We start from the raw sequence: 24,221 nt of genomic DNA, 5'->3' as shown, positions 1-24,221 counted from the left end.
CAGAGCATCTGATACCTATAGTTCTATAGCACGCTAACTAAACAGAGCATCTGATACCTATAGTTCTATAGCACGCTAACAGAGCATCTGATACCTATAGTTCTATAGCACGCTAACTAAACAGAGCATCTGATACCTATAGTTCTATAGCACGCTAACTAAACAGAGCATCTGATACCTATAGTTCTATAGCACGCTAACAGAGCATCTGATACCTATAGTTCTATAGCACGCTAACTAAACAGAGCATCTGATACCTATAGTTCTATAGCACGCTAACAGAGCATCTGATACCTATAGTTCTATAGCACGCTAACTAAACAGAGCATCTGATACCTATAGTTCTATAGCACGCTAACTAAACAGAGCATCTGATACCTATAGTTCTATAGCACGCTAACTAAACAGAGCATCTGATACCTATAGTTCTATAGCACGCTAACTAAACAGAGCATCTGATACCTATAGTTCTATAGCACGCTAACAGAGCATCTGATACCTATAGTTCTATAGCACGCTAACTAAACAGAGCATCTGATACCTATAGTTCTATAGCACGCTAACAGAGCATCTGATACCTATAGTTCTATAGCACGCTAACAGAGCATCTGATACCTATAGTTCTATAGCACGCTAACAGAGCATCTGATACCTATAGTTCTATAGCACGCTAACTAAACAGAGCATCTGATACCTATAGTTCTATAGCACGCTAACAGAGCATCTGATACCTATAGTTCTATAGCACGCTAACTAAACAGAGCAAATATATAACTTAAAACATTAAAGTGACATCCCTATTAGCATTTGTCCTTTGCCAAGATAATGAATCCAGGTGTAGCATATGAAGAAGCTGATGCAGCATGATGTGTGTGTTACCTGCTGGTGAGAGTGTAGTTGTGTTGTTTGACAGCGATCTCTCGTTGTTGGATCTGAATCACCTCTCTGGACAGATCCTCTGGTGTCCTGTAGGGGACACAACACACAGTTAACACACTGGACAGAGGAGGACAGAGAGGAGGACAGATCCTCTGGTGTCCTGCAGGGGACACAACACGCAGTTAACACACTGCATGTTTATCCATAGAGCTCAGAGAGACAGACATCATGTATTAGACATTCTGATAAACCACGGCAACCTCCTACCCTGCTGAGACAGAGAGGAGGACAGAGGGAAGAGAGAGCAGGGGAGGAGGAGGAGAGAGGAGGACAGAGGGAAGAGAGAGCAGGGGAGGAGGAGGAGAGAGGAGGACAGAGGGAAGAGAGAGCAGGGGAGGAGGAGGAGAGAGGAGGACAGAGGGAAGAGAGAGCAGGGGAGGAGGAGGAGAGAGGAGGACAGAGGGAAGAGAGAGCAGGGGAGGAGGAGGAGAGAGGAGGACAGAGGGAAGAGAGCAGGGGAGGAGGAGGAGAGAGGAGGACAGAGGGAAGAGAGCAGGGGAGGAGGAGAGGGAAGAGAGAGCAGGAGAGGAGGAGAGAGGAGGAGAGGGAAGAGAGAGCAGGAGTGGAGGAGAGAGGAGGACAGGAAGAGAGAGCAGGAAGGAGGAGAGAGGAGGACAGGGAAGAGAGAGCAGGAGTGGAGGAGAGAGGAGGACAGAGGGAAGAGAGATCAGAGGAGGAGGACAGAGAGATGAGGACTAATTAGTGTGAGAGAACAGACAGATGGGTAGGTTCTAAAGAGATCACACAGCTTGTCAAAGTGCTCCAGTCCTAAAGCTTAACTGATGGAGCTCGACTACAGCAGCTCAATTAACCAACACCGTCGGTTACTAAAGTAGCACCCTTTTCCCTATATAGGACACTACAATAGACCAGAGCCCTATATAGAACACTACTATAGACCAGAGCCCTATTCCCTATATACAACACTATAGACCAGAGCCCTATTCCCTATATAGTGCACTACTATAGACCAGAGCCCTATTCCCTATATACAACACTATAGACCAGAGCCCTATTCCCTATATAGTACACTACTATAGACCAGAGCCCTATTCCCTATATAGAACACTACTATAGACCAGAGCCCTATTCCCTACATAGTACACTACTATAGACCAGAGCCCTATTCCCTACATAGGACACTACTATAGACCAGAGCCCTATATACAACACTACTATAGACCAGAGCCCCATTCCCTATATAGTACACTACTATAGACCAGAGCCCTATTCCCTATATAGTACACTACTATAGACCAGAGCCCTATTCCCTATATAGTACACTACTATAGACCAGAGCCCTATTCCCTATATAGTACACTACTATAGACCAGAGCCCTATTCCCTATATAGTACACTACTATAGACCAGAGCCCTATTCCCTATATAGTACACTACTATAGACCAGAGCCCTATATAGTACACTACTATAGACCAGAGCCCTATATAGTACACTACTATAGACCAGAGCCCTATTCCCTATATAGTACACTACTATAGACCAGAGCCCTATATAGTACACTACTATAGACCAGAGCCCTATTCCCTATATAGTACACTACTATAGACCAGAGCCCTATATAGTACACTACTATAGACCAGAGCCCTATATAGTACACTACTATAGACCAGAGCCCTATATAGTACACTACTATAGACCAGAGCCCTATATAGTACACTACTATAGACCAGAGCCCTATTCCCTATATAGTACACTATTATAGACCAGAGCCCTATTCCCTATATAGTACACTTACTTAGTTTATTAATGGTTACTACCCTGTTAAACACCGTGACAGTTTATTAGTGGTTACTACCCTGTTAAACACTGTGACAGTGTAAACTGTGGACATGAAGCCATGCACCGTCTGTTCTGCATTGTCAGAACTAGAAGCACAAGCATTTCGCTACACTCGCATTAACATCTGCTAACCATGTGTGACAAATAACATTTGATTTGATGCCAGAGGCTTTGGTACAGCTATGCCCAGAGACATACAGTAAAATTAATTACTTAAATCAAACAATGTGATGTCTGAATTTTTGTTTTAGAAACCGTCTCACAGTTGAAGTGTACCTAACATGAAAATGACAGGAAAACCTGCAAAATCGGCAGTGTTTAAAATACTTGTTCTCCCCACTGTATATATACTGTATGTATGTATATTTTAGCCCAGCTAGAGCTGCCCCGCCCCTAGAGCTGCCCCGCCCCTAGAGCTGCCCCGCCCCTAGAGCTGCCCCGCCCCTAGAGCTGCCCCGCCCCTAGAGCTGCCCAGTATCGTATGGGAGAGAGGGGGGGTAATGCTATGTGAGAGTATCGTATGGGAGAGGGGTAATGCTATGTGAGAGTATCGTATGGGAGAGAGAGGGGGGGGTAATGCTATGTGAGAGTATCGTATGGGAGAGAGGGGGGGTAATGCTATGTGAGAGTATCGTATGGGAGAGAGGGGGGGTAATGCTATGTGAGAGTATCATATGGGAGAGAGGGGGGGTAATGCTATGTGAGAGTATCGTATGGGAGAGAGGGGGGTAATGCTATGTGAGAGTATCGTATGGGAGAGAGGGGGGTAATGCTATGTGAGAGTATCGTATGGGAGAGAGGGGGGGTAATGCTATGTGAGAGTATCGTATGGGAGGGGGGGGGGGGGGGGTAATGCTACGTGAGAGTATCGTATGGGGAAGAGGGGGGTGGTAATACTACGTGAGAGTATCGTATGGGGAAGAGGATGGTAATGCTACGTGAGAGTATCGTATGGGAGGGGGGGGGGGGTAATGCTATGTATCAGTATCATATGGGAGAGAGGGGGGTAATGCTATGTGAGAGTATCGTATGGGAGAGAGGGGGTAATGCTATGTATCAGTATCGTATGGGAGAGGGGGGGTAATACTACGTGAGAGTATCGTATGGGAGAGGGGGGTAATGCTACGTGAGAGTATCGTATGGGAGAGGGGGGGTAATGCTACGTGAGAGTATCGTATGGGAGAGAGGGGGGTAAATGCTATGTGAGAGTATCGTATGGGAGAGAGGGGGGGTAATGCTATGTGAGAGTATCGTATGGGAGAGAGGGGGGGTAATGCTATGTGAGAGTATCGTATGGGAGAGAGGGGGGGTAATGCTATGTGAGAGTATCGTATGGGAGAGGGGGGGGGTAATGCTACGTGAGAGTATCGTATGGGAGAGAGGGGGGGTAATTCTATGTATCAGTATCGTATGGGAGAGGGGGGGGGTAATGCTACGTGAGAGTATCGTATGGGAGAGAGGGGGGGGGTAATGCTACGTGAGAGTATCGTATGGGAGAGAGGGGGGGGGGGTAATGCTATGTATCAGTATCGTATGGGAGAGAGGGGGGGGTAATGCTATGTATCAGTATCGTATGGGAGAGAGGGGGGGGGTAATGCTATGTGAGAGTATCGTATGGGAGAGAGGGGGGGTAATGCTATGTGAGAGTATCGTATGGGAGAGGGGGGGGGGGTAATGCTATGTATCAGTATCGTATGGGAGAGAGGGGGGGGTAATGCTATGTGAGAGTATCGTATGGGAGAGAGGGGGGGGGTAATGCTATGTGAGAGTATCGTATGGGAGAGGGGGGGGGTAATGCTTTGTATCAGTATCGTATGGGAGAGAGGGGGGGGGTAATGCTATGTATCAGTATCGTATGGGAGAGAGGGGGGGTAATGCTATGTATCAGTATCGTATGGGAGAGAGGGGGGGGTAATGCTATGTATCAGTATCGTATGGGAGAGAGGGGGGTAATGCTATGTATCAGTATCGTATGGGAGAGAGGGGGGTAATGCTATGTATCAGTATCGTATGGGAGAGGGGGGTTAATGCTATGTATCAGTATTGTATGGGAGAGAGGGGGTTAATGCTATGGTATCAGTATTGTATGGGAGAGAGGGGGGGGGGGGTAATGCTATGTCTCAGTATCGTATGGGAGAGAGGGGGGGTAATGCTATGTGAGAGTATCGTATGGGAGAGAGGGGGGGTAATGCTACGTGAGAGTATCGTATGGGAGAGAGGGGGGGTAATGCTATGTGAGAGTATCGTATGGGAGAGAGGGGGGGGTAATGCTAAGTGAGAGTAGCGTATGGGAGAGAGGGGGGGTAATGCTTTGTATCAGCATCGTATGGTAGAGGGGGGGGGTAATGCTATGTATCAGTATCGTTTGGGAGAGGGGGGTAATGCTATGTATGAGTATCGTATGGGAGAGGGGGGGTAATGCTTTGTATCAGTATCGTATGGGAGAAGGGGGTAATGCTATGTATCAGTATCGTATGGGAGAGGGGGGGGGGGGGTAATGCTATGTATCAGTATCGTATGGGAAAGGGGGGGTAATGCTATGTATTAGTATCGTATGGGAAAGGGGGGTATGCTATGTATCAGTATTGTATGGGAGAGAGGGGGGGGGGGGTAATGCTATGTATCAGTATCGTATGGGAGAGAGAACGTGCACCATTTCACATTCAATTCACACAGTTTATTAGGTACAGCCATGTTTCTGAGACACTGGATCCGGTGCAGCAGGCACTGAGGACCAAACCCCTCAACGTCTCTCAGGTCACTTTCCCATCCGAACGTTCAATCAAACAGTAACTGAATGCCTCGATGCCTGTCTGCCTGCTTTCTATAGACTCCCTGTCTGCCTGCTTTCTATAGACTCCCTGTCTGCCTGCTTTCTATAGACTCCCTGTCTGCCTGCTTTCTATAGACTCCCTGTCTGCCTGCTTTCTATAGACTCCCTGTCTGCCTGCTTTCTATAGACTCCCTGCTTTCTATAGACTCCCTGTCTGCCTGCTTTCTATAGACTCCCTGTCTGCCTGCTTTCTATAGACTCCCTGCTTTCTATAGACTCCCTGTCTGCCTGCTTTCTATAGACTCCCTGTCTGCCTGCTTTCTATAGACTCCCTGTCTGCCTGCTTTCTATAGACTCCCTGTCTGCCTGCTTTCTATAGACTCCCTGTCTGCCTGCTTTCTATAGACTCCCTGTCTGCCTGCTTTCTATAGACTCCCTGTCTGCCTGCTTTCTATAGACTCCCTGTCTGCCTGCTTTCTATAGACTCCCTGTCTGCCTGCTTTCTATAGACTCCCTGTCTGCCTGCTTTCTATAGACTCCCTGTCTGCCTGCTTTCTATAGACTCCCTGTCTGCCTGCTTTCTATAGACTCCCTGTCTGCCTGCTTTCTATAGACTCCCTGTCTGCCTGCTTTCTATAGACTCCCTGTCTGTAGGAGCCATCTATTTTGGTGAACAAGGTGATGTATCTAATAATCTGGCCACTCAGTGTACATCAAACACTGGGGTAGTCATGAGAGAAAAATTGTGTGTGTGTGTGTCTGTGTGTTAGATGCAGTGCAGTGTTTGTAATGTGTCTGATGTGCTTCGCTGCTCATGTGGAAACATGCAATCATTCTGTCATTACGGGCTTTCAGCACAGAACACACACACACCTACACCACACACACACACACACACAGCAAACAAATAAAACGTCACTCTCTTCGCAGAGAGAATGAGGCACCAGTATTTTTTCATGACTCAAGAGCTCCACCAAGTGGTGAAATATTATACTAGAGACATTCCACCCAGTGGTGAAATATTATACTAGAGACAGACATTCCACTCAGTGGTGAAATATTATACTAGAGACAGACATTCCACTCAGTGGTGAAATATTATACTAGAGACAGACATTTCACTCAGTGGTGAAATATTATACTAGAGACAGACATTCCACTCAGTGGTGAAATATTATACTAGAGACAGACATTCCAACTGACCGTATGTTGAGTCCAGTAGACTGTCCCAGGTTCTCCCAGGCCTGCAGTTTCTGAGACAGTTTCTGAAGGAGGAGAGGAAGGAACCAGATGACACACCAGGGTGTAGGGATTCAAGGTTTCACATTTACAAATTCAACTACTATGCAGATTGTTTCCAACCCTGAGATTTGTTTGTCGCCAACTAGGGTAGCCTAGTGGTTAGAGCGTTGGACTAGTAACCGGAAGGTTGCGAGTTCAAACCCCCGAGCTGACAAGGTACAAATCTGTCGTTCTGCCCCTGAACAGGCAGTTAACCCACTGTTCCTAGGCCAGTTAACCCACTGTTCCTAGGCCAGTTAACCCACTGTTCCTAGGCCATCATTGAAAATAAGAATTAGTTCTTAACTGACTTGCCTAGTTAAATAAAGGTAAAATAAATAAATATATATTTTATTTTAAAGTTACGTTTCCATTTCAGTTGTGTATCAGAACAACCATTAGTTAGAACAGACACTGCAGATGTTTCTCCTCCAGCCCAGTTTCACATTTAAATAACACAAAACAGGTCACACACCTCCTTCTCCAGCTCCACGTTCACCATCTCCTCTTTCATCTTCTCCATCCGTTCTACCTTACGTCTCAAACCCTCAGTTTCCTCCTTCAGCAGGATCACGTTCTCCCTCGTCTCCCTGGGATACGGAATGAGGGGAGACGGTGAGAGAGAGCGAGAGAGAGGTTTAAGTGACATTAATGATAGTTGTCTTCTTTACAACATACAAATAACCTCTTAGCTGTCCTGCTCCATGTGTTCTAGTAGTGATACCTGAGGTAAACATTCTTCTCTCTTAGCTGTCCTGCTCCATGTGTTCTAGTAGTGTTACCTGAGGTAAACATTCTCCTCTCTTAGCTGTCCTGCTCCATGTGTTCTAGTAGTGTTACCTGAGGTAAACATTCTTCTCTTAGCTGTCCTGCTCCATGTGTTCTAGTAGTGTTACCTGAGGTAAACATTCTCCTCTCTTAGCTGTCCTGCTCCATGTGTTCTAGTAGTGTTACCTGAGGTAAACATTATTCTCTTAGCTGTCCTGCTCCATGTGTTCTAGTAGTGTTACCGGAGGTAAACATTCTCCTCTCTTAGCTGTCCTGCTCCATGTGTTCTAGTAGTGTTACCTGAGGTAAACATTCTCCTCTCTTAGCTGTCCTGCTCCATGTGTTCTAGTAGTGTTACCTGAGGTAAACATTCTCCTCTCTTAGCTGTCCTGCTCCATGTGTTCTAGTAGTGATACCTGAGGTAAACATTCTCCTCTCTTAGCTGTCGGAGCTCCTTGTCCATATCTGGGATCCTAGCGACCTCTGACCTCATGTTCTTCACTATGACAACATCCTGTTCCTGCAGAGCCAACTTCCTCTCCAACTCCTGGGGACACAGACACACACCTTTGAGTTGTATTCTCCGCTCATGAAAGAGAGATTTAATGACCATCTGAAAGGTGAACATCGTGGAGTTTGAGGTTGTGTGTTAGACTGAAGAGTTAATAGCATCTCTTCATTTGATGGCAGGTCATTTAAACCCAGAAACGGTAAATTATGATTACATTGAGAGTTTATAAAGCCTTGAGAGTTTTACATTGAGAGTTTATAAAGCCTACAGAGGACAGAGTCTAGTCCCAATCTCAACCCCAGCCCTAACCCTAACCTAGCTCCAACTCTAGTCCCAATCTCAACCCCAGCCCTAACCCCAACTCTAGTCCCAATCTCAACCCCAGCCCTAACCCCCAACTCTAGTCCCAATCTCAACCCCAGCCCTAACCCCAACTCTAGTCCCAATCTCAACCCCAGCCCTAACCCCAACTCTAGTCCCAATCTCAACCCCAGCCCTAACCCCAACTCTAGTCCCAATCTCAACCCCAGCCCTAACCCCAACTCTAGTCCCAATCTCAACCCCAGTCCTAATCCTAACCTAGCTCCAACTCTAGTCCCAATCTCAACCCCAGCCCTAACCCCAACTATAGTCCCAATCTCAACCCCCAGCCCTAACCCCAACTCTAGTCCCAATCTCAACCCCAGTCCTAATCCTAACCTAGCTCCAACTCTAGTCCCAATCTCCATACCAGTCCTAATCCTAACCTAGCTCCCCAACTCTAGTCCCAATCTCAACCCCAGTCCTAATTTGAATTCAGGTACAATCAGTCTCAATCTTCATACATTAGTCAACCCTAGTCCTAACCTCCTAGTTCTCTAAACCTAGTCCCAATCTGAACTGTATTAATACCAATCTTAATCTAGACATCATTAATTTTAGTCCTACTTTGAACAACAATAATCCTAGCCTCACCTTAATCTTGAGTTCGTGGTCGGAGCAGGTGGATGATGCTAACTGGAGGGCCTGGCACCGCTGAGACACTTCCTGGTACTTCCTGTAAAAAGAGGACCAGTCGGGGGGAAGAAATCAAGGCAGGACCAATCAGAGGGAAGGGAAACCAGGAAATACCAATCAGAAGAAAGGAAATCCAGACAGGACCAATCAGAAGAAAGGAAATCCAGACAGGACCAATCAGAAGAAAGGAAATCCAGGTAGTGTGTGTTACCTGTGTTGTAGCTCCACTTGTTCCTGTAGTCCCTGGTTCTCCAGTGTCTGGTTAGAGATGGTGTTGTCCCGCGTCTGGACCTGCTGCTTCAGCTCCCGGATCTCATCCTTTAAAACCGCTCGCCGTCTACAGGGACAAATAACACATAGTGTAGTCATCCATCTCATCCTCATCCTTTAAACCGCTCGCCGTCTACAGGGACAAATAACACATAGTGAAGTCATCAACCTCATCCTCAATCTCATCCTTTAAACCGCTCGCCGTCTACAGGGACAAATAACACAGTGTAGTCATCCATCTCATCCTCATCCTTTAAACCACTCGCCGTCTAACACATAGTGAAGTCATCAACCTCATCCTCAATCTCATCCTTTAAACCGCTCGCCGTCTACAGGGACAAATAACATAGTGTAGTCATCAATCTCATCCTCAACCTCATCCTTTAAACTGCTCGCCGTCTACAGGGACAAATAACACAGTGAAGTCAACCTCATCCTTTAAACCGCTCATCCTCTACAGGGACAAATAACACACAGTGTAGTCATCAATCTCATCCTCATCCTTTAAACCGCTCATCCTCTACAGGGACAAATACCACACAGTGTAGTCATCAACCTCAATCTCATCCTTTAAACCGCTCATCCTCTACAGGGACAAATAACACACAGTGTAGTCATCAACCTCAATCTCATCCTTTAAACCGCTCATCCTCTACAGGGACAAATGACACAGTGTAGTCATCAGCTTTGTGTGGTACTACCGCTGCCTCCTGCTGGGATTTAATATATATATATATAAAAATAGGACTAATGAGTTACTCCACAGAAAAATAGCAATTTGACGATGTGAGTGGAGACTAGAGGTCGACCGGTTAATTAGGGACGATTTCAAGTTTTCATAACAATCGGGAATTTCTGAACACCGATTACATTGCATTACATTCCACGAGGAGACTGAGTGGCAGGCTGACCACCTGTTACGCGAGTGCAGTAGGAGCCAAGGTAAGTTGCTAGCTAGCATTAAACGTATCTTATAAGAAAACAATCAATCTTAACATAATCACTAATTAACTACACATGGTTGATGATATAGGCTAGGTTAACTAGTTAACTAACTAGGTTAACTAGCTAGCTGCGTTGCATATAATCGATGCGGTGCTTGTTAATTTATCATTAAATCACAGCCTACTTCGCCAAACGGGGGATGATGTAACAAAAGCACAATTGTTGCACGAATGTACCTCACCATAAACATCAATGTACCTCACCATAAACATCAATGCCTTTCTTAAAATCAATACACAGAAGTATATATTTTTAAACCTGCAAATTTAGCTAAAAGAAATCCAGGTTAGCAGGCCATATTAACCAGGTGAAATTGTGTCACTTCTCTTGCTTTCATTGCACGCAGAGTCAGAGTATATGCAACAGTTTGGGCCGCCTGGCTCGTTGCGAACTAATTTGCCAGAATTTTACATAATTATGACATAACATTGAAGGTTGTGTAATGTAACAGCAATATTTAGACTTAGGGTTGCCACCCGTTTGATAAAATACGGAATGGTTCTGTATTTCACTGAAAGAATAAACATTTTGTTTTCTACCTGATAGTTTCTGGATTTGTTAATGACCAAAGGCTCGTATTTCACTGAAAGAATAAACATTTTGTTTTCTACCTGATAGTTTCTGGATTTGTTAATGACCAAAGGCTCGTATTTCACTGAAAGAATAAACATTTTGTTTTCTACCTGATAGTTTCTGGATTTGTTAATGACCAAAGGCTCGTATTTCACTGAAAGAATAAACATGTTGTTTTCTACCTGATAGTTTCTGGATTTGTTAATGACCAAAGGCTTGTATTTCACTGAAAGAATAAACATTTTGTTTTCTACCTGATAGTTTCTGGATTTGTTAATGACCAAAGGCTCGTATTTCACTGAAAGAATAAACATGTTGTTTTCTACCTGATAGTTTCTGGATTTGTTAATGACCAAAGGCTCGTATTTCACTGAAAGAATAAACATGTTGTTTTCTACCTGATAGTTTCTGGATTTGTTAATGACCAAAGGCTCGTATTTCACTGAAAGAATAAACATGTTGTTTTCTACCTGATAGTTTCTGGATTTGTTAATGACCTAAGGCTCGTATTTCTGTGTTTATTATATTATAATGAAGTCTATGATTTGATATTTGATAGAGCAGTCTGACTGAGCGGTGGTAGGAGGCAGCAGGCTCGTAAGCATTCATTCAAACTTTACTGCATTTACCAGCAGCTCTTAGCAATGCTTGAACCACAGCGCTGTTTATGACTTCAAGCCAATCAACTCCTGAGATTAGGCTGGCAATACTAAAGTGCATATTAGAACATCCAATAGTCAAAGGTATATGACATACAAATGGTATAGAGGGAAATAGTCAACACGTCATAATTCCTATAATAACTACAACCTAAAACTTCTTACCTGGGAATATTGAAGACTCATGTTAAAAGGAACCACCAGCTCTCATATGTTCTCATGTTCTGAGCAAGGAACTCAGTACCTGAGCAGTCGACCCCTAGTGGAGACATATAATCTGATCTCTGTTACAGGTGTACCTGGTTAGAGGAGTGATTTTATGCTATAATCTGATCTCTGTTACAGGTGTACCTGGTTAGAGGAGTGATTTTATGGTATAATCTGATCTCTGTTACAGGTCTACCTGGTTAGAGGAGTGATTTTATGGTATAATCTGATCTCTGTTACAGGTCTACCTGGTTAGAGGAGTGATTTTATGGTATAATCTGATCTCTGTTACAGGTGTACCTGGTTAGAGGAGTGATTTTATGGTATAATCTGATCTCTGTTACAGGTGTACCTGGTTAGAGGAGTGATTTTATGCTATAATCTGATCTCTGTTACAGGTGTACCTGGTTAGAGGAGTGATTTTATGCTATAATCTGATCTCTGTTACAGGTGTACCTGGTTAGAGGAGTGATTTTATGCTATAATCTGATCTCTGTTACAGGTGTACCTGGTTAGAGGAGTGATTTTATGGTATAATCTGATCTCTGTTACAGGTGTACCTGGTTAGAGGAGTGATTTTATGGTATAATCTGATCTCTGTTACAGGTGTACCTGGTTAGAGGAGTGATTTTATGGTATAATCTGATCTCTGTTACAGGTGTACCTGGTTAGAGGAGTGATTTTATGCTATAATCTGATCTCTGTTACAGGTGTACCTGGTTAGAGGAGTGATTTTATGCTATAATCTGATCTCTGTTACAGGTGTACCTGGTTAGAGGAGTGATTTTATGGTATAATCTGATCTCTGTTACAGGTCTACCTGGTTAGAGGAGTGATTTTATGGTATAATCTGATCTCTGTTACAGGTGTACCTGGTTAGAGGAGTGATTTTATGGTATAATCTGATCTCTGTTACAGGTGTACCTGGTTAGAGGAGTGATTTTATGGTATAATCTGATCTCTGTTACAGGTGTACCTGGTTAGAGGAGTGATTTTATGGTATAATCTGATCTCTGTTACAGGTGTACCTGGTTAGAGGAGTGATTTTATGCTATAATCTGATCTCTGTTACAGGTGTACCTGGTTAGTGGAGTGATTTTATGCTATAATCTGATCTCTGTTACAGGTGTACCTGGTTAGAGGAGTGATTTTATGGTATAATCTGATCTCTGTTAAAGGTGTACCTGGTTAGAGGTGTTGAGCCATCCATCCCTCTCCTCCACCCTCCTGTTGAGAGACTCCAGGGTCCGATGTAGAGCACGGTTTGCCTCTGCCTTTTCCGATAGGCTCTGGCTAGACTCCGCCTCCCTCTCTTCCAGGCGTCTGATTCGTCCCAGCAGGTCCTGGTTACGGTCCACCTCACGCTGGAACAATTAGAACGTGGGCCACAGAAGTCAGAACACAGAATTTAGAACACAGAAGTCAGAACACAGAATTTAGAACACAGAATTTAGAACACAGAACACTCCAGGTGTGTTTGTGTGTGTGTGTTACCTCCAGGTGTGTGTGTGTGTTACCTCCAGGTGTGTGTGTGTGTGTGTATATGTTACCTCCAGGTGTATGTGTGTGTGTGTATGTTACCTCCAGGTGTATGTGTGTGTGTGTATGTTACCTCCAGGTGTATGTGTGTGTGTGTATGTTACCTCCAGGTGTATGTGTGTGTGTGTATGTTACCTCCAGGTGTATGTGTGTGTGTGTATGTTACCTCCAGGTGTATGTGTGTGTGTGTATGTTACCTCCAGGTGTATGTGTGTGTGTGTATGTTACCTCCAGGTGTATGTGTGTGTGTGTATGTTACCTCCAGGTGTATGTGTGTGTGTGTATGTTACCTCCAGGTGTATGTGTGTGTGTGTATGTTACCTCCAGGTGTATGTGTGTGTGTGTATGTTACCTCCAGGTGTATGTGTGTGTGTGTATGTTACCTCCAGGTGTATGTGTGTGTGTGTATGTTACCTCCAGGTGTAGGTGTGTGTGTATGTTAACCTTCCAGGGTGTATGTGTGATGTGTGTATGTTCCTCCAGGTGTATGTGTGTGTGTGATGTACCTCCAGTGTATGTGTGTGTGTGTATGTTACCTCCAGGTAGTATGTGTGTTGGTGTATGTTACCTCCAGGTGTATGTGTGTGTGTGTATGTTACCTCCAGGTGTATGTGTGTGTGTGTATGTTACCTCCAGGTGTATGTGTGTGTGTGTATGTTACCTCCAGGTGTATGTGTGTGTGTGTATGTTACCTCCAGGTGTATGTGTGTGTGTGTGTATGTTACCTCCAGGTGTATGTGTGTGTGTGTGTATGTTACTCCAGGTGTATGTGTGTGTGTGTGTATGTTACCTCCAGGTGTATGTGTGTGTGTGTGTATGTTACCTCCAGGTGTATGTGTGTGTGTGTGTATGTTACCTCAGGTGTATGTGTGTGTGTGTGTATGTTACCTCCAGGTGTATGTGTGTTGTGGTATGTACCCTCAGGTGTGATGTGTTGTGTGTGTGATGTTACCTCCAGGTTGTATGTGTGTGTGTGTGTATGTTACCTCCAGTGTATGTGTTGTGTGTGTTGTATGTTACCTCCAGGTGTATGTGTGTGTGTGTGTATGTTACCTCCAGGGTATGTGTGTGTGTGTGTTGTTACCTCCAGGTGTATGTGTGCTGTGTGTGTATGTTACCTCCAGGTGTATGTGTGGTTGTGTGTATTTACCTCCAGGTGTATGTGTGTGTGTGTGTATGTTACCTCCAGGTGTATGTGTGTGTGTGTGTAATGTACCTCCAGGTGTTGGTTGTGTGTGTATGTTACCTCCAGGTGTATGTGTGTGTGTGTGTATGTTACCTCCAGGTGTATGTGTGTGTTGTTGTATGTTACCTCCAGGTGTATGTGTGATGTGTGTGTATGTTACCTCCAGGTGTATGTGTGTGTGTGTGTATGTTACCTCCAGTGTATGTGTGTGTGTGTGTATGTTACCTCCAGGTGTATGTGTGTGGTGTGTATGTACCTCCAGGTGTATGTGTGTGGTGGTATGTTACCTCCAGGTGTATGGGTGTGTGTGTATGTTACCTCCAGGTGTATGTGTGTGTGTGTATGTTACCTCCAGGTGTATGTGTGTGTGTGTGTATGTTACCTCCAGGTGTATGTGTGTGTGTGTGTATGTTACCTCCAGGTGTATGTGTGTGTGTGTGTATGTTACCTCCAGGTGTATGTGTGTGTGTATGTTACCTCCAGGTGTATGTGTGTGTGTATGTTACCTCCAGGTGTATGTGTGTGTGTATGTTACCTCCAGGTGTATGTGTGTGTGTATGTTACCTCCAGGTGTATGTGTGTGTGTATGTTACCTCCAGGTGTATGTGTGTGTGTATGTTACCTCCAGGTGTATGTGTGTGTGTATGTTACCTCCAGGTGTATGTGTGTGTGTATGTTACCTCCAGGTGTATGTGTGTGTGTATGTTACCTCCAGGTGTATGTGTGTGTGTATGTTACCTCCAGGTGTATGTGTGTGTGTATGTTACCTCCAGGTGTATGTGTGTGTGTATGTTACCTCCAGGTGTATGTGTGTGTGTATGTTACCTCCAGGTGTATGTGTGTGTGTATGTTACCTCCAGGTGTATGTGTGTGTGTATGTTACCTCCAGGTGTATGTGTGTGTGTATGTTACCTCCAGGTGTATGTGTGTGTGTATGTTACCTCCAGGTGTATGTGTGTGTGTATGTTACCTCCAGGTGTATGTGTGTGTGTATGTTACCTCCAGGTGTATGTGTGTGTGTATGTTACCTCCAGGTGTATGTGTGTGTGTATGTTACCTCCAGGTGTATGTGTGTGTGTATGTTACCTCCAGGTGTATGTGTGTGTGTATGTTACCTCCAGGTGTATGTGTGTGTGTATGTTACCTCCAGGTGTATGTGTGTGTGTATGTTACCTCCAGGTGTATGTGTGTGTGTATGTTACCTCCAGGTGTATGTGTGTGTGTATGTTACCTCCAGGTGTATGTGTGTGTGTATGTTACCTCCAGGTGTATGTGTGTGTGTATGTTACCTCCAGGTGTATGTGTGTGTGTATGTTACCTCCAGGTGTATGTGTGTGTGTATGTTACCTCCAGGTGTATGTGTGTGTGTATGTTACCTCCAGGTGTATGTGTGTGTGTATGTTACCTCCAGGTGTATGTGTGTGTATGTTACCTCCAGGTGTATGTGTGTGTATGTTACCTCCAGGTGTGTGTGTGTGTGTGTTACCTCCAGGTGTGTGTGTGTGTGTGTGTGTGTTACCTCCAGGTGTGTGTATGTGTGTGTTACCTCCAGGTGTATGTGTATGTGTGTGTTACCTCCAGGTGTATGTGTATGTGTGTGTTACCTCCAGGTGTATGTGTATGTGTGTGTTACCTCCAGGTGTATGTGTGTGTGTGTTACCTCCAGGTGTATGTGTGTGTGTGTATGTTACCTCCAGGTGTATGTGTGTGTGTGTATGTTACCTCCAGGTGTATGTGTGTGTGTGTATGTTACCTCCAGGTGTATGTGTGTGTATGTTACCTCCAGGTGTATGTGTGTGTATGTTACCTCCAGGTGTATGTGTGTGTATGTTACCTCCAGGTGTATGTGTGTGTATGTTACCTCCAGGTGTGTGTGTGTGTTAGCTCCAGGTGTGTGTGTGTGTTACCTCCAGGTGTGTGTGTGTGTTACCTCCAGGTGTGTGTGTGTGTTACCTCCAGGTGTGTGTGTGTGTGTGTGTGTGTGTTACCTCCAGGTGTGTGTGTGTGTGTGTTACCTCCAGGTGTGTGTGTGTGTTACCTCCAGGTGTATGTGTGTGTTACCTCCAGGTGTATGTGTGTGTGTTACCTCCAGGTGTATGTGTGTGTGTTACCTCCAGGTGTATGTGTGTGTGTGTGTGTGTTACCTCCATGTGTGTGTGTGTGTGTGTTACCTCCATGTGTGTGTGTGTGTGTGTGTGTTACCTCCAGGTGTATGTGTGTGTTACCTCCAGGTGTATGTGTGTGTGTGTGGGTGTTACCTCCAGGTGTGTGTGTGTGTTACCTCCAGGTGTGTGTGGGTGTTACCTCCAGGTGTGTGTGTGTGTGTGTGTGTGTTACCTCCAGGTGTGTGTGTGTGTTACCTCCAGGTGTGTGTGTGTGTTACCTCCATGTGTGTGTGTGTGTGTGTGTGTTACCTCCAGGTGTATGTGTGTGTTACCTCCAGGTGTATGTGTGTGTGTGTGTGTTACCTCCAGGTGTGTGTGTGTGTTACCTCCAGGTGTGTGTGTGTGTTACCTCCAGGTGTGTGTGTGTGTTACCTCCAGGTGTGTGTGGGTGTTACCTCCAGGTGTGTGTGTGTGTGTGTGTGTTACCTCCAGGTGTGTGTGTGTGTTACCTCCAGGTGTGTGTGTGTGTTACCTCCAGGTGTGTGTGTGTGTGTGTGTGTGTTACCTCCAGGTGTATGTGTGTGTTACCTCCAGGTGTATGTGTGTGTGTGGGTGTTACCTCCAGGTGTGTGTGTGTGTTACCTCCAGGTGTGTGTGTGTGTTACCTCCAGGTGTGTGTGGGTGTTACCTCCAGGTGTGTGTGTGTGTGTGTGTGTGTTACCTCCAGGTGTGTGTGTGTGTTACCTCCAGGTGTGTGTGTGTGTTACCTCCAGGTGTGTGTGTGTGTGTGTGTTACCTCCAGGTGTGTGTGTGTGTGTGTGTTACCTCCAGGTGTGTGTGTGTGTGTGTGTGTTACCTCCAGGTGTGTGTGTGTGTGTGTGTGTGTTACCTCCAGGTGTGTGTGTGTGTGTGTGTGTTACCTCCAGGTGTGTGTGTGTGTGTGTGTTACCTCCAGGTGTGTGTGTGTGTGTGTGTGTTACCTCCAGGTGTGTGTGTGTGTGTTACCTCCAGGTGTGTGTGTGTGTGTGTGTGTTACCTCCAGGTGTGTGTGTGTGTGTGTGTTACCTCCAGGTGTGTGTGTGTTACCTCCAGGTGTGTGTGTGTTACCTCCAGGTGTGTGTGTGTGTGTGTGTGTGTTACCTCCAGGTGTGTGTGTGTGTGTTACCTCCAGGTGTGTGTGTGTGTGTGTGTGTTACCTCCAGGTGTGTGTGTGTGTGTGTGTTACCTCCAGGTGTGTGTGTGTGTGTGTGTGTTACCTCCAGGTGTGTGTGTGTGTGTGTGTGTTACCTCCAGGTGTGTGTGTGTGTGTGTGTTACCTCCAGGTGTGTGTGTGTGTGTTACCTCCAGGTGTGTGTGTGTGTGTGTGTTACCTCCAGGTGTGTGTGTGTGTGTGTTACCTCCAGGTGTGTGTGTGTGTGTGTGTTACCTCCAGGTGTGTGTGTGTGTGTGTTACCTCCAGGTGTGTGTGTGTGTGTGTGTTACCTCCAGGTGTGTGTGTGTGTGTGTGTTACCTCCAGGTGTGTGTGTGTGTGTGTGTTACCTCCAGGTGTGTGTGTGTGTGTTACCTCCAGGTGTGTGTGTGTGTGTGTGTACCTCCAGGTGTGTGTGTGTGTGTGTGTGTTACCTCCAGGTGTGTGTGTGTGTGTGTGTGTTACCTCCAGGTGTGTGTGTGTGTTACCTCCAGGTGTGTGTGTGTGTTACCTCCAGGTGTGTGTGTGTGTTACCTCCAGGTGTGTGTGTGTGTGTGTTACCTCCAGGTGTGTGTGTGTGTGTGTGTGTGTTACCTCCAGGTGTGTGTGTGTGTGTGTTACCTCCAGGTGTGTGTGTGTGTGTGTGTGTGTGTTACCTCCAGGTGTGTGTGTGTGTGTTACCTCAGGTGTGTGTGTGTGTGTGTGTTACCTCCAGGTGTGTGTGTGTGTGTGTGTGTTACCTCCAGGTGTGTGTGGTGTGTGTGTGTTACCTCCAGGTGTGTGTGTTGTGTGTGTTACCTCCAGGTGTGTTGTGTGTGTGTGTTACCTCCAGGTGTGTGTGTGTGTGTTACCTCCAGGTGTGTGTGTGTGTGTGTTACCTCCAGGTGTGTGTGTGTGTGTGTTACCTCCAGGTGTGTGTGTGTGTGTGTTACCTCCAGGTGTGGTGTGTGTGTGTGTTACCTCCAGGTGTGTGTGTGTGTGTTACCTCCAGGTGTGTGTGTGTTGTTACCTCCAGGTGTGTGTGTGTGTTACCTCCAGGTGTGTGTGTGTGTTACCTCCAGGTGTGTGTGTGTGTTACCTCCAGGTGTGTGTGGTGTGTTACCTCCAGGTGTGTGTGTGTGTTACCTCCAGGTGTGTGTGTGTGTTACCTCCAGGTGTGTGTGTGTGTTACCTCCAGGTGTGTGTGTGTGTTACCTCCAGGTGTGTGTGTGTGTTACCTCCAGGTGTGTGTGTGTGTTACCTCCAGGTGTGTGTGTGTGTTACCTCCAGGTGTGTGTGTGTGTTACCTCCAGGTGTGTGTGTGTGTGTTACCTCCAGGTGTGTGTGTGTGTGTTACCTCCAGGTGTGTGTGTGTGTGTTACCTCCAGGTGGGTGTGTGTGTTACCTCCAGGTGTGTGTGTGGTGTACCTCCAGGTGTGTGTGTGTGTTACCTCCAGGTGTGTGTGTGTAGGTGTGTGTGTGTGTTACCTCCAGGTGTGTGTGTGTGTGTAACCCTCCAGGTGTGGTGTGTGTACCTCCAGGTGTGTGTACCTCAGGTGCTCGTGTGTGTGTTACCTCCCAGGGATGTGTGTGTGTAGTTACCTCCAGGTGTGTGTGTGTTACCTCCAGGTGGTGTGTGTGTGTTAACCTCCAGGTGTGTGTGTGTGTACCAGTGTGTGTTACCTCCAGGTGTGTGGTGTGGTGTTACCTCCAGGTGTGTGTGTGTGTTACCTCCAGGTGTGTGTGTGTGTTACCTCCAGGTGTGTGTGTGTGTGTTACCTCCAGGTGTGTGTTGTGTGTTACCTCCAGGTGTGTGTGTGTGTGTTACCTCCAGGTGTGGTGGGTGTGTGGTGTGTTACCTCCAGGTGTGGTGTGTGTGTGTGTTACCTCCAGGTGTGTGTGTGTGTGTGTGTTACCTCCAGGTGTGTGTGTGTGTGTGTTACCTCCAGGTGTGTGTTGTGTGTGTGTGTTACCTCCAGGTGTGTGTGTGTGTGTGTGTTACCTCCAGGTGTGTGTGTGTGTGTGTGTGTGTGTTACCTCCAGGTGTGTGTGTGTGTTACCTCCAGGTGTGTGTGTGTGTGTGTGTGTTACCTCCAGGTGTGTGTGTGTGTGTGTGTGTGTTACCTCCAGGTGTGTGTGTGTGTGTTACCTCCAGGTGTGTGTGTGTGTGTGTGTTACCTCCAGGTGTGTGTGTGTGTGTGTGTTACCTCCAGGTGTGTGTGTGGGTGTTACCTCCCAGGTGTGTGTGTGTGTGTTACCTCCAGGTGTGTGTGTGTGTGTTACCTCCAGGTGTGTGTTGTGTGTGTTACCTCCAGGTGTGTGTGTGTGTTTACCTCCAGGTGTGTGTGTGTGTGGTTACCTCCAGGGTGTGTGTGTGTGTGTGTGTGTTACCTCCAGGTGTGTGTGTGTGTGTTACCTCCAGGTGTGTGTGTGTGTGTGTGTGTTACCTCCAGGTGTGTGTGTGTGTGTTACCTCCAGGTGTGTGTGTGTGTGTGTTACCTCCAGGTGTGTGTTACCTCCAGGTGTGTGTGTGTGTGTTACCTCCAGGTGTGTGTGTGTGTGTTACCTCCAGGTGTGTGTGTGTGTGTTACCTCCAGGTGTGTGTGTGTGTGTTACCTCCAGGTGTGTGTGTGTGTGTGTGTTACCTCCAGGTGGTTGTGTGTGTTACCTCCAGGTGGTGTGTGTGTGTGTGTGTGTGTTACCTCCAGGTGTGTGTGTGTGTGTGTTACCTCCAGGTGTGTGTGTGTGTGTTACCTCCAGGTGTGTGTGTTACATACCTCAAAGTCCCTAGCGCTCAGCGTAGCGTTCTTCTCCAGTTCGATGCGTGCCCTCTTGTGACTGATCTCCATCTGTCTCTTCTCCTGATCCAACTGGATCAGCTGGGTCTTAGACTGAACCTTCTCTGCTGCCTCCAGCAACTACACAGAGACACACGGGTCACTTCCTGTGTCTTACATACACAGGTTTCAGACTGAACCTTCTCTCTGAAGTCTCTGGTCATTCACAACAACACAATGTGTCTCAGTCCCACCACCTCTGTCCTCTAAATACTGTTGGTGTAGGATGTGGTGCTGCACCATGTCTGTCCTACTCCACCCACCTGTAACCTCTGTAGGTACTGGTTCTGTAGGTACTGGTTCTATGTGTGTCTGTCCTACTCCACCCACCTGTAACCTCTGTAGGTACTGGTTCTGTAGGTACTGGTTCTATGTGTGTCTGTCCTACTCCACCCACCTGTAACCTCTGTAGGTACTGGTTCTGTAGGTACTGGTTCTGTAGGTACTGGTTCCATGTGTGTCTGTCCTACTCCACCCACCTGTAACCTCTGTAGGTACTGGTTCTGTAGGTACTGGTTCTGTGTGTGTCTGTCCTACTCCACCCACCTGTAATCTCTGCAGGTACTGGTTCTGTAGGTACTGGTTCTGTAGGTGTCTGTCCTACTCCACCCACCTGTAAACTCTGCAGGTACTGGTTCTGCAGGTACTGGTTCTGTAGGACGTGGTTCTATGTGTGTCTGTCCTACTCCACCCACCTGTAAACTCTGCAGGTACTGGTTCTGCAGGTACTGGTTCTGCAGGTACTGGTTCTGTAGGACGTGGTTCTGTGTGTGTCTGTCCTACTCCACCCACCTGTAACCTCTGCAGGTACTGGTTCTGTAGGACGTGGCTCTGCACCGGGGCGGGTTCTCCCTGGTTCCGAGACGTGTCCGGAAGAGAGATGAAACTCTTAAAGGACTTCAGAGTGGAGAACACCGTCGTGTCATCCTCAATGTCCATGGTGGTCCACTGTTTACAAGGTTGCTGTAGCTTCTATAAGAGAGAGAGACCAACATTTACAGGAGCTACGATGTCCATGGTCAATTGTTTACAAGGCTGCTGTAGCTTCTATAAGAGAGAGAGACCAACATTTACAGGAGCTACATACAATGTCCATGGTCAGGAGTTTATTTTTTTTACATGCTTACTGCACTAGAACAGAGAGGGTAATTAGCTGGCAACATTTTCAGTAGCTTCATATTCCTATGTGACATAGGAGACTGTCCATGTCCATGGTCAGCGAGCATTTTGGGGCGACCATCTCTGGTGGGCAAGAAGATGCATGTTAGCTAGCTCCAGAGTGGCGCAGCAGTTTAAGGCACTGCATCTCAGTGCTACAGGTGTCACTACAGACCCCTGGTTCGATTCCAGGCTGTATCACAACCCAGCCGTGACTAGGAGTCCCATCGGCAAATTTGCCCAACGTCTTCCGGGTTAGGGTTTAGTTAAATAAAGGTTAAAGAAATAAAAAGCTACCTTATATGCTGGTCCATTCGGATGCACAACTCTATTTCAGTATTGCTGATCCGACGCATGCGCCTGGATCAAAGCTAGTCTGGGGTTAAATAAAAAGTGTCCGAAAGTCGCGACATGATGTTTGAAATGAGCATACAAAGAAAAGTTGGTCAGTACATTAGCAAAGTCACTAACATTGCACAATTGTAAAGATGAAGGTTCAAGCCACATGTAACGCCATGGACCAGAGCTACTAACGTGAACGAGTAACCAACTAGCCATGCTAATTGGCTAATAACTATGAATTACTCGGTCATTTAAAGGATGGACGAGTCGCAGTTGATAAACATAAATGATGTGATCACAACAACTGCTCTATGATAGTTAACGTTGGTTACCTAGACGTCTCGAATCCCCTAGTTAGCTAACGTTAGCTAGCAAGCTCAATCGGCAAATTGTCGACACATGTTGATCGGATAGACGTCGGCAAATAATCCGACTATTAAATCATATGGACACGTTATAGAATTTATTATACAGCTTGATCAGATCTTACCTTGGAACTTGACGTTTAAAAAGTTGACTAGTTAGGTAGTTATAGATAGTAACAAGAGCTAGCTAGCATAACTTCGAACTCCCTCCTTTCCTAGAACAAGATCTGTGCTGTTATCGCGAGATTACCTGCTGCGTTATAAAGAGAGTCAAGGCTGCGCTCGATGCGCATATTGAGCAATTCACTAAATACTTCCGAGTAAGATCATCATATATCTTTATACCATTTGGTTTGGAAGTGATTTTTATGTAAACTAATCCGTGAAGCGGCATGAATATATATATTGTTGCAGTTTAGCAGGGTTCCACTGAAACTTATTCTATAGTATTCTTATCTTCTTTGTAATTGGGTTGGCGGATCTTGTAGTGATGGGCATTCCGGCTCTTTTCAGTGAGCTGGCTATGTTGGATCCTAAACGGCTCTTTTAAAAAAAAAGTTTTGTATTTTTTCAAGTCAAACAGTTTGCGATAGTTTGACTATGATTGGTGTTTAAACAATTTTAATAAAATTATTAAATGAAATCATACTCTACCTTAACCACAATTTATTTAAAAGATGCATTGGTTTGTTATAAAAAAAAATGGAATATATAAATTAAATAAATGATATTCCATTATGTGGAACTTTCTGTCCATTGATAAACATAGGGTGTCCATCAACTCTGTCACATGTCCTGTGGTTACATTTGCTTCTCTCAGGCGTCTGGCTGTGATTGGCTGCAGACCCTTACACAGGAGTATAATTTGTGAGGCTGTCACATAGCTGAGAAGAGAGAACAGTAACTTATTAGTTCAGGTTCGTGTTTTGTCTACTGATACTACAGTCTCATCTACTGCTCATATACATATATAATACTGGATTAAATAATGATGTAGTAATAACTGCTTACTGTACCTCTCCACTGATCTCCACAGTGACCTGCTCAAAGGGTTCCAGGACTCCGCCCACCTCCTCCACCACCTCCCATTCCTCTTGGGTCAGAGCATCAACAGGACTCCGCCCACCTCCACCACCACCTCTCATTCCTCTTGGGTCCGAGCATTAACAGGTGCATTGACAATGGCCAGGGTAGAGATGATGTCATCCTTTGACTCAAGAAACCGCTTCAACATGTAAAATGTTGAATTCCACGTTGTAGTGCAGTCTTGTTTAGGCCTCAGCTCAGGCATCCCCATCTGGCGTTGTGTAGACGTTTAGTTTATCAGCACCTACTGTGCTCCTGTGGAAGTGTTCCACAGCTGATTTCACTTTGTCCACAGTTGGCTTCATCACCTTCAGAGCATCTCTTACAATCAGGTTGCTTGTGTGGGCAAGACATGGATGATCCACATCCTACATGGATGATCCACGTCCTACATGGATGATCCACGTCCTACATGGATGATGCGTCCATTTGAAAATGTTTGTGGCTTTGGTTATGTTAGCTGCATTGTCGCTAACACAACAGACCACTTTTCCATCTACTTGCCATCCTCTGGCCAATCACAACAGTTCGTCTGCCAAGTTCTCTGAGGTGTGTCTGTGGCTGAACTCAAAGCAGTCCAGAAGACAGCGAGACATCTTCAATGAAGTGACATGTAACCGACCTGTAAGAAGTGGTTACCCCCTGATGTCC

At 45.9% G+C, this 24,221-nt stretch overlaps 1 protein-coding gene across 1 annotated transcript in view; it reads right to left on the bottom strand.

Moving 5' to 3' along the window:
• The window catches only part of LOC109886712 (mitotic spindle assembly checkpoint protein MAD1), an 84,138-nt gene extending 61,403 nt beyond the window's left edge, over positions 1–22,735 (bottom strand). Inside the window, exons 1-11 of the mRNA XM_031814582.1 lie at positions 22,610–22,735; positions 21,412–21,591; positions 20,560–20,700; positions 12,968–13,147; positions 11,847–11,853; positions 9,281–9,398; positions 9,028–9,109; positions 7,979–8,109; positions 7,270–7,384; positions 6,717–6,778; positions 880–966 (exon numbers count right to left, since the gene is read on the bottom strand). Of these exons, the coding sequence (XP_031670442.1) occupies positions 880–966; positions 6,717–6,778; positions 7,270–7,384; positions 7,979–8,109; positions 9,028–9,109; positions 9,281–9,398; positions 11,847–11,853; positions 12,968–13,147; positions 20,560–20,700; positions 21,412–21,558 (1,070 nt within the window). The 5' untranslated portion in view covers positions 21,559–21,591; positions 22,610–22,735. The remainder of the gene's footprint in view (positions 1–879; positions 967–6,716; positions 6,779–7,269; positions 7,385–7,978; positions 8,110–9,027; positions 9,110–9,280; positions 9,399–11,846; positions 11,854–12,967; positions 13,148–20,559; positions 20,701–21,411; positions 21,592–22,609) is intronic.
• Positions 22,736–24,221: the final 1,486 nt, after the last annotated feature.

The sequence above is a fragment of the Oncorhynchus kisutch genome, unplaced genomic scaffold (genome assembly GCF_002021735.2).
Source record: "Oncorhynchus kisutch isolate 150728-3 unplaced genomic scaffold, Okis_V2 Okis07a-Okis12b_hom, whole genome shotgun sequence".
NCBI classification, from domain to species: Eukaryota; Metazoa; Chordata; class Actinopteri; order Salmoniformes; family Salmonidae; genus Oncorhynchus; species Oncorhynchus kisutch.
This window is presented reverse-complemented; position numbering and strand designations above follow the sequence as displayed.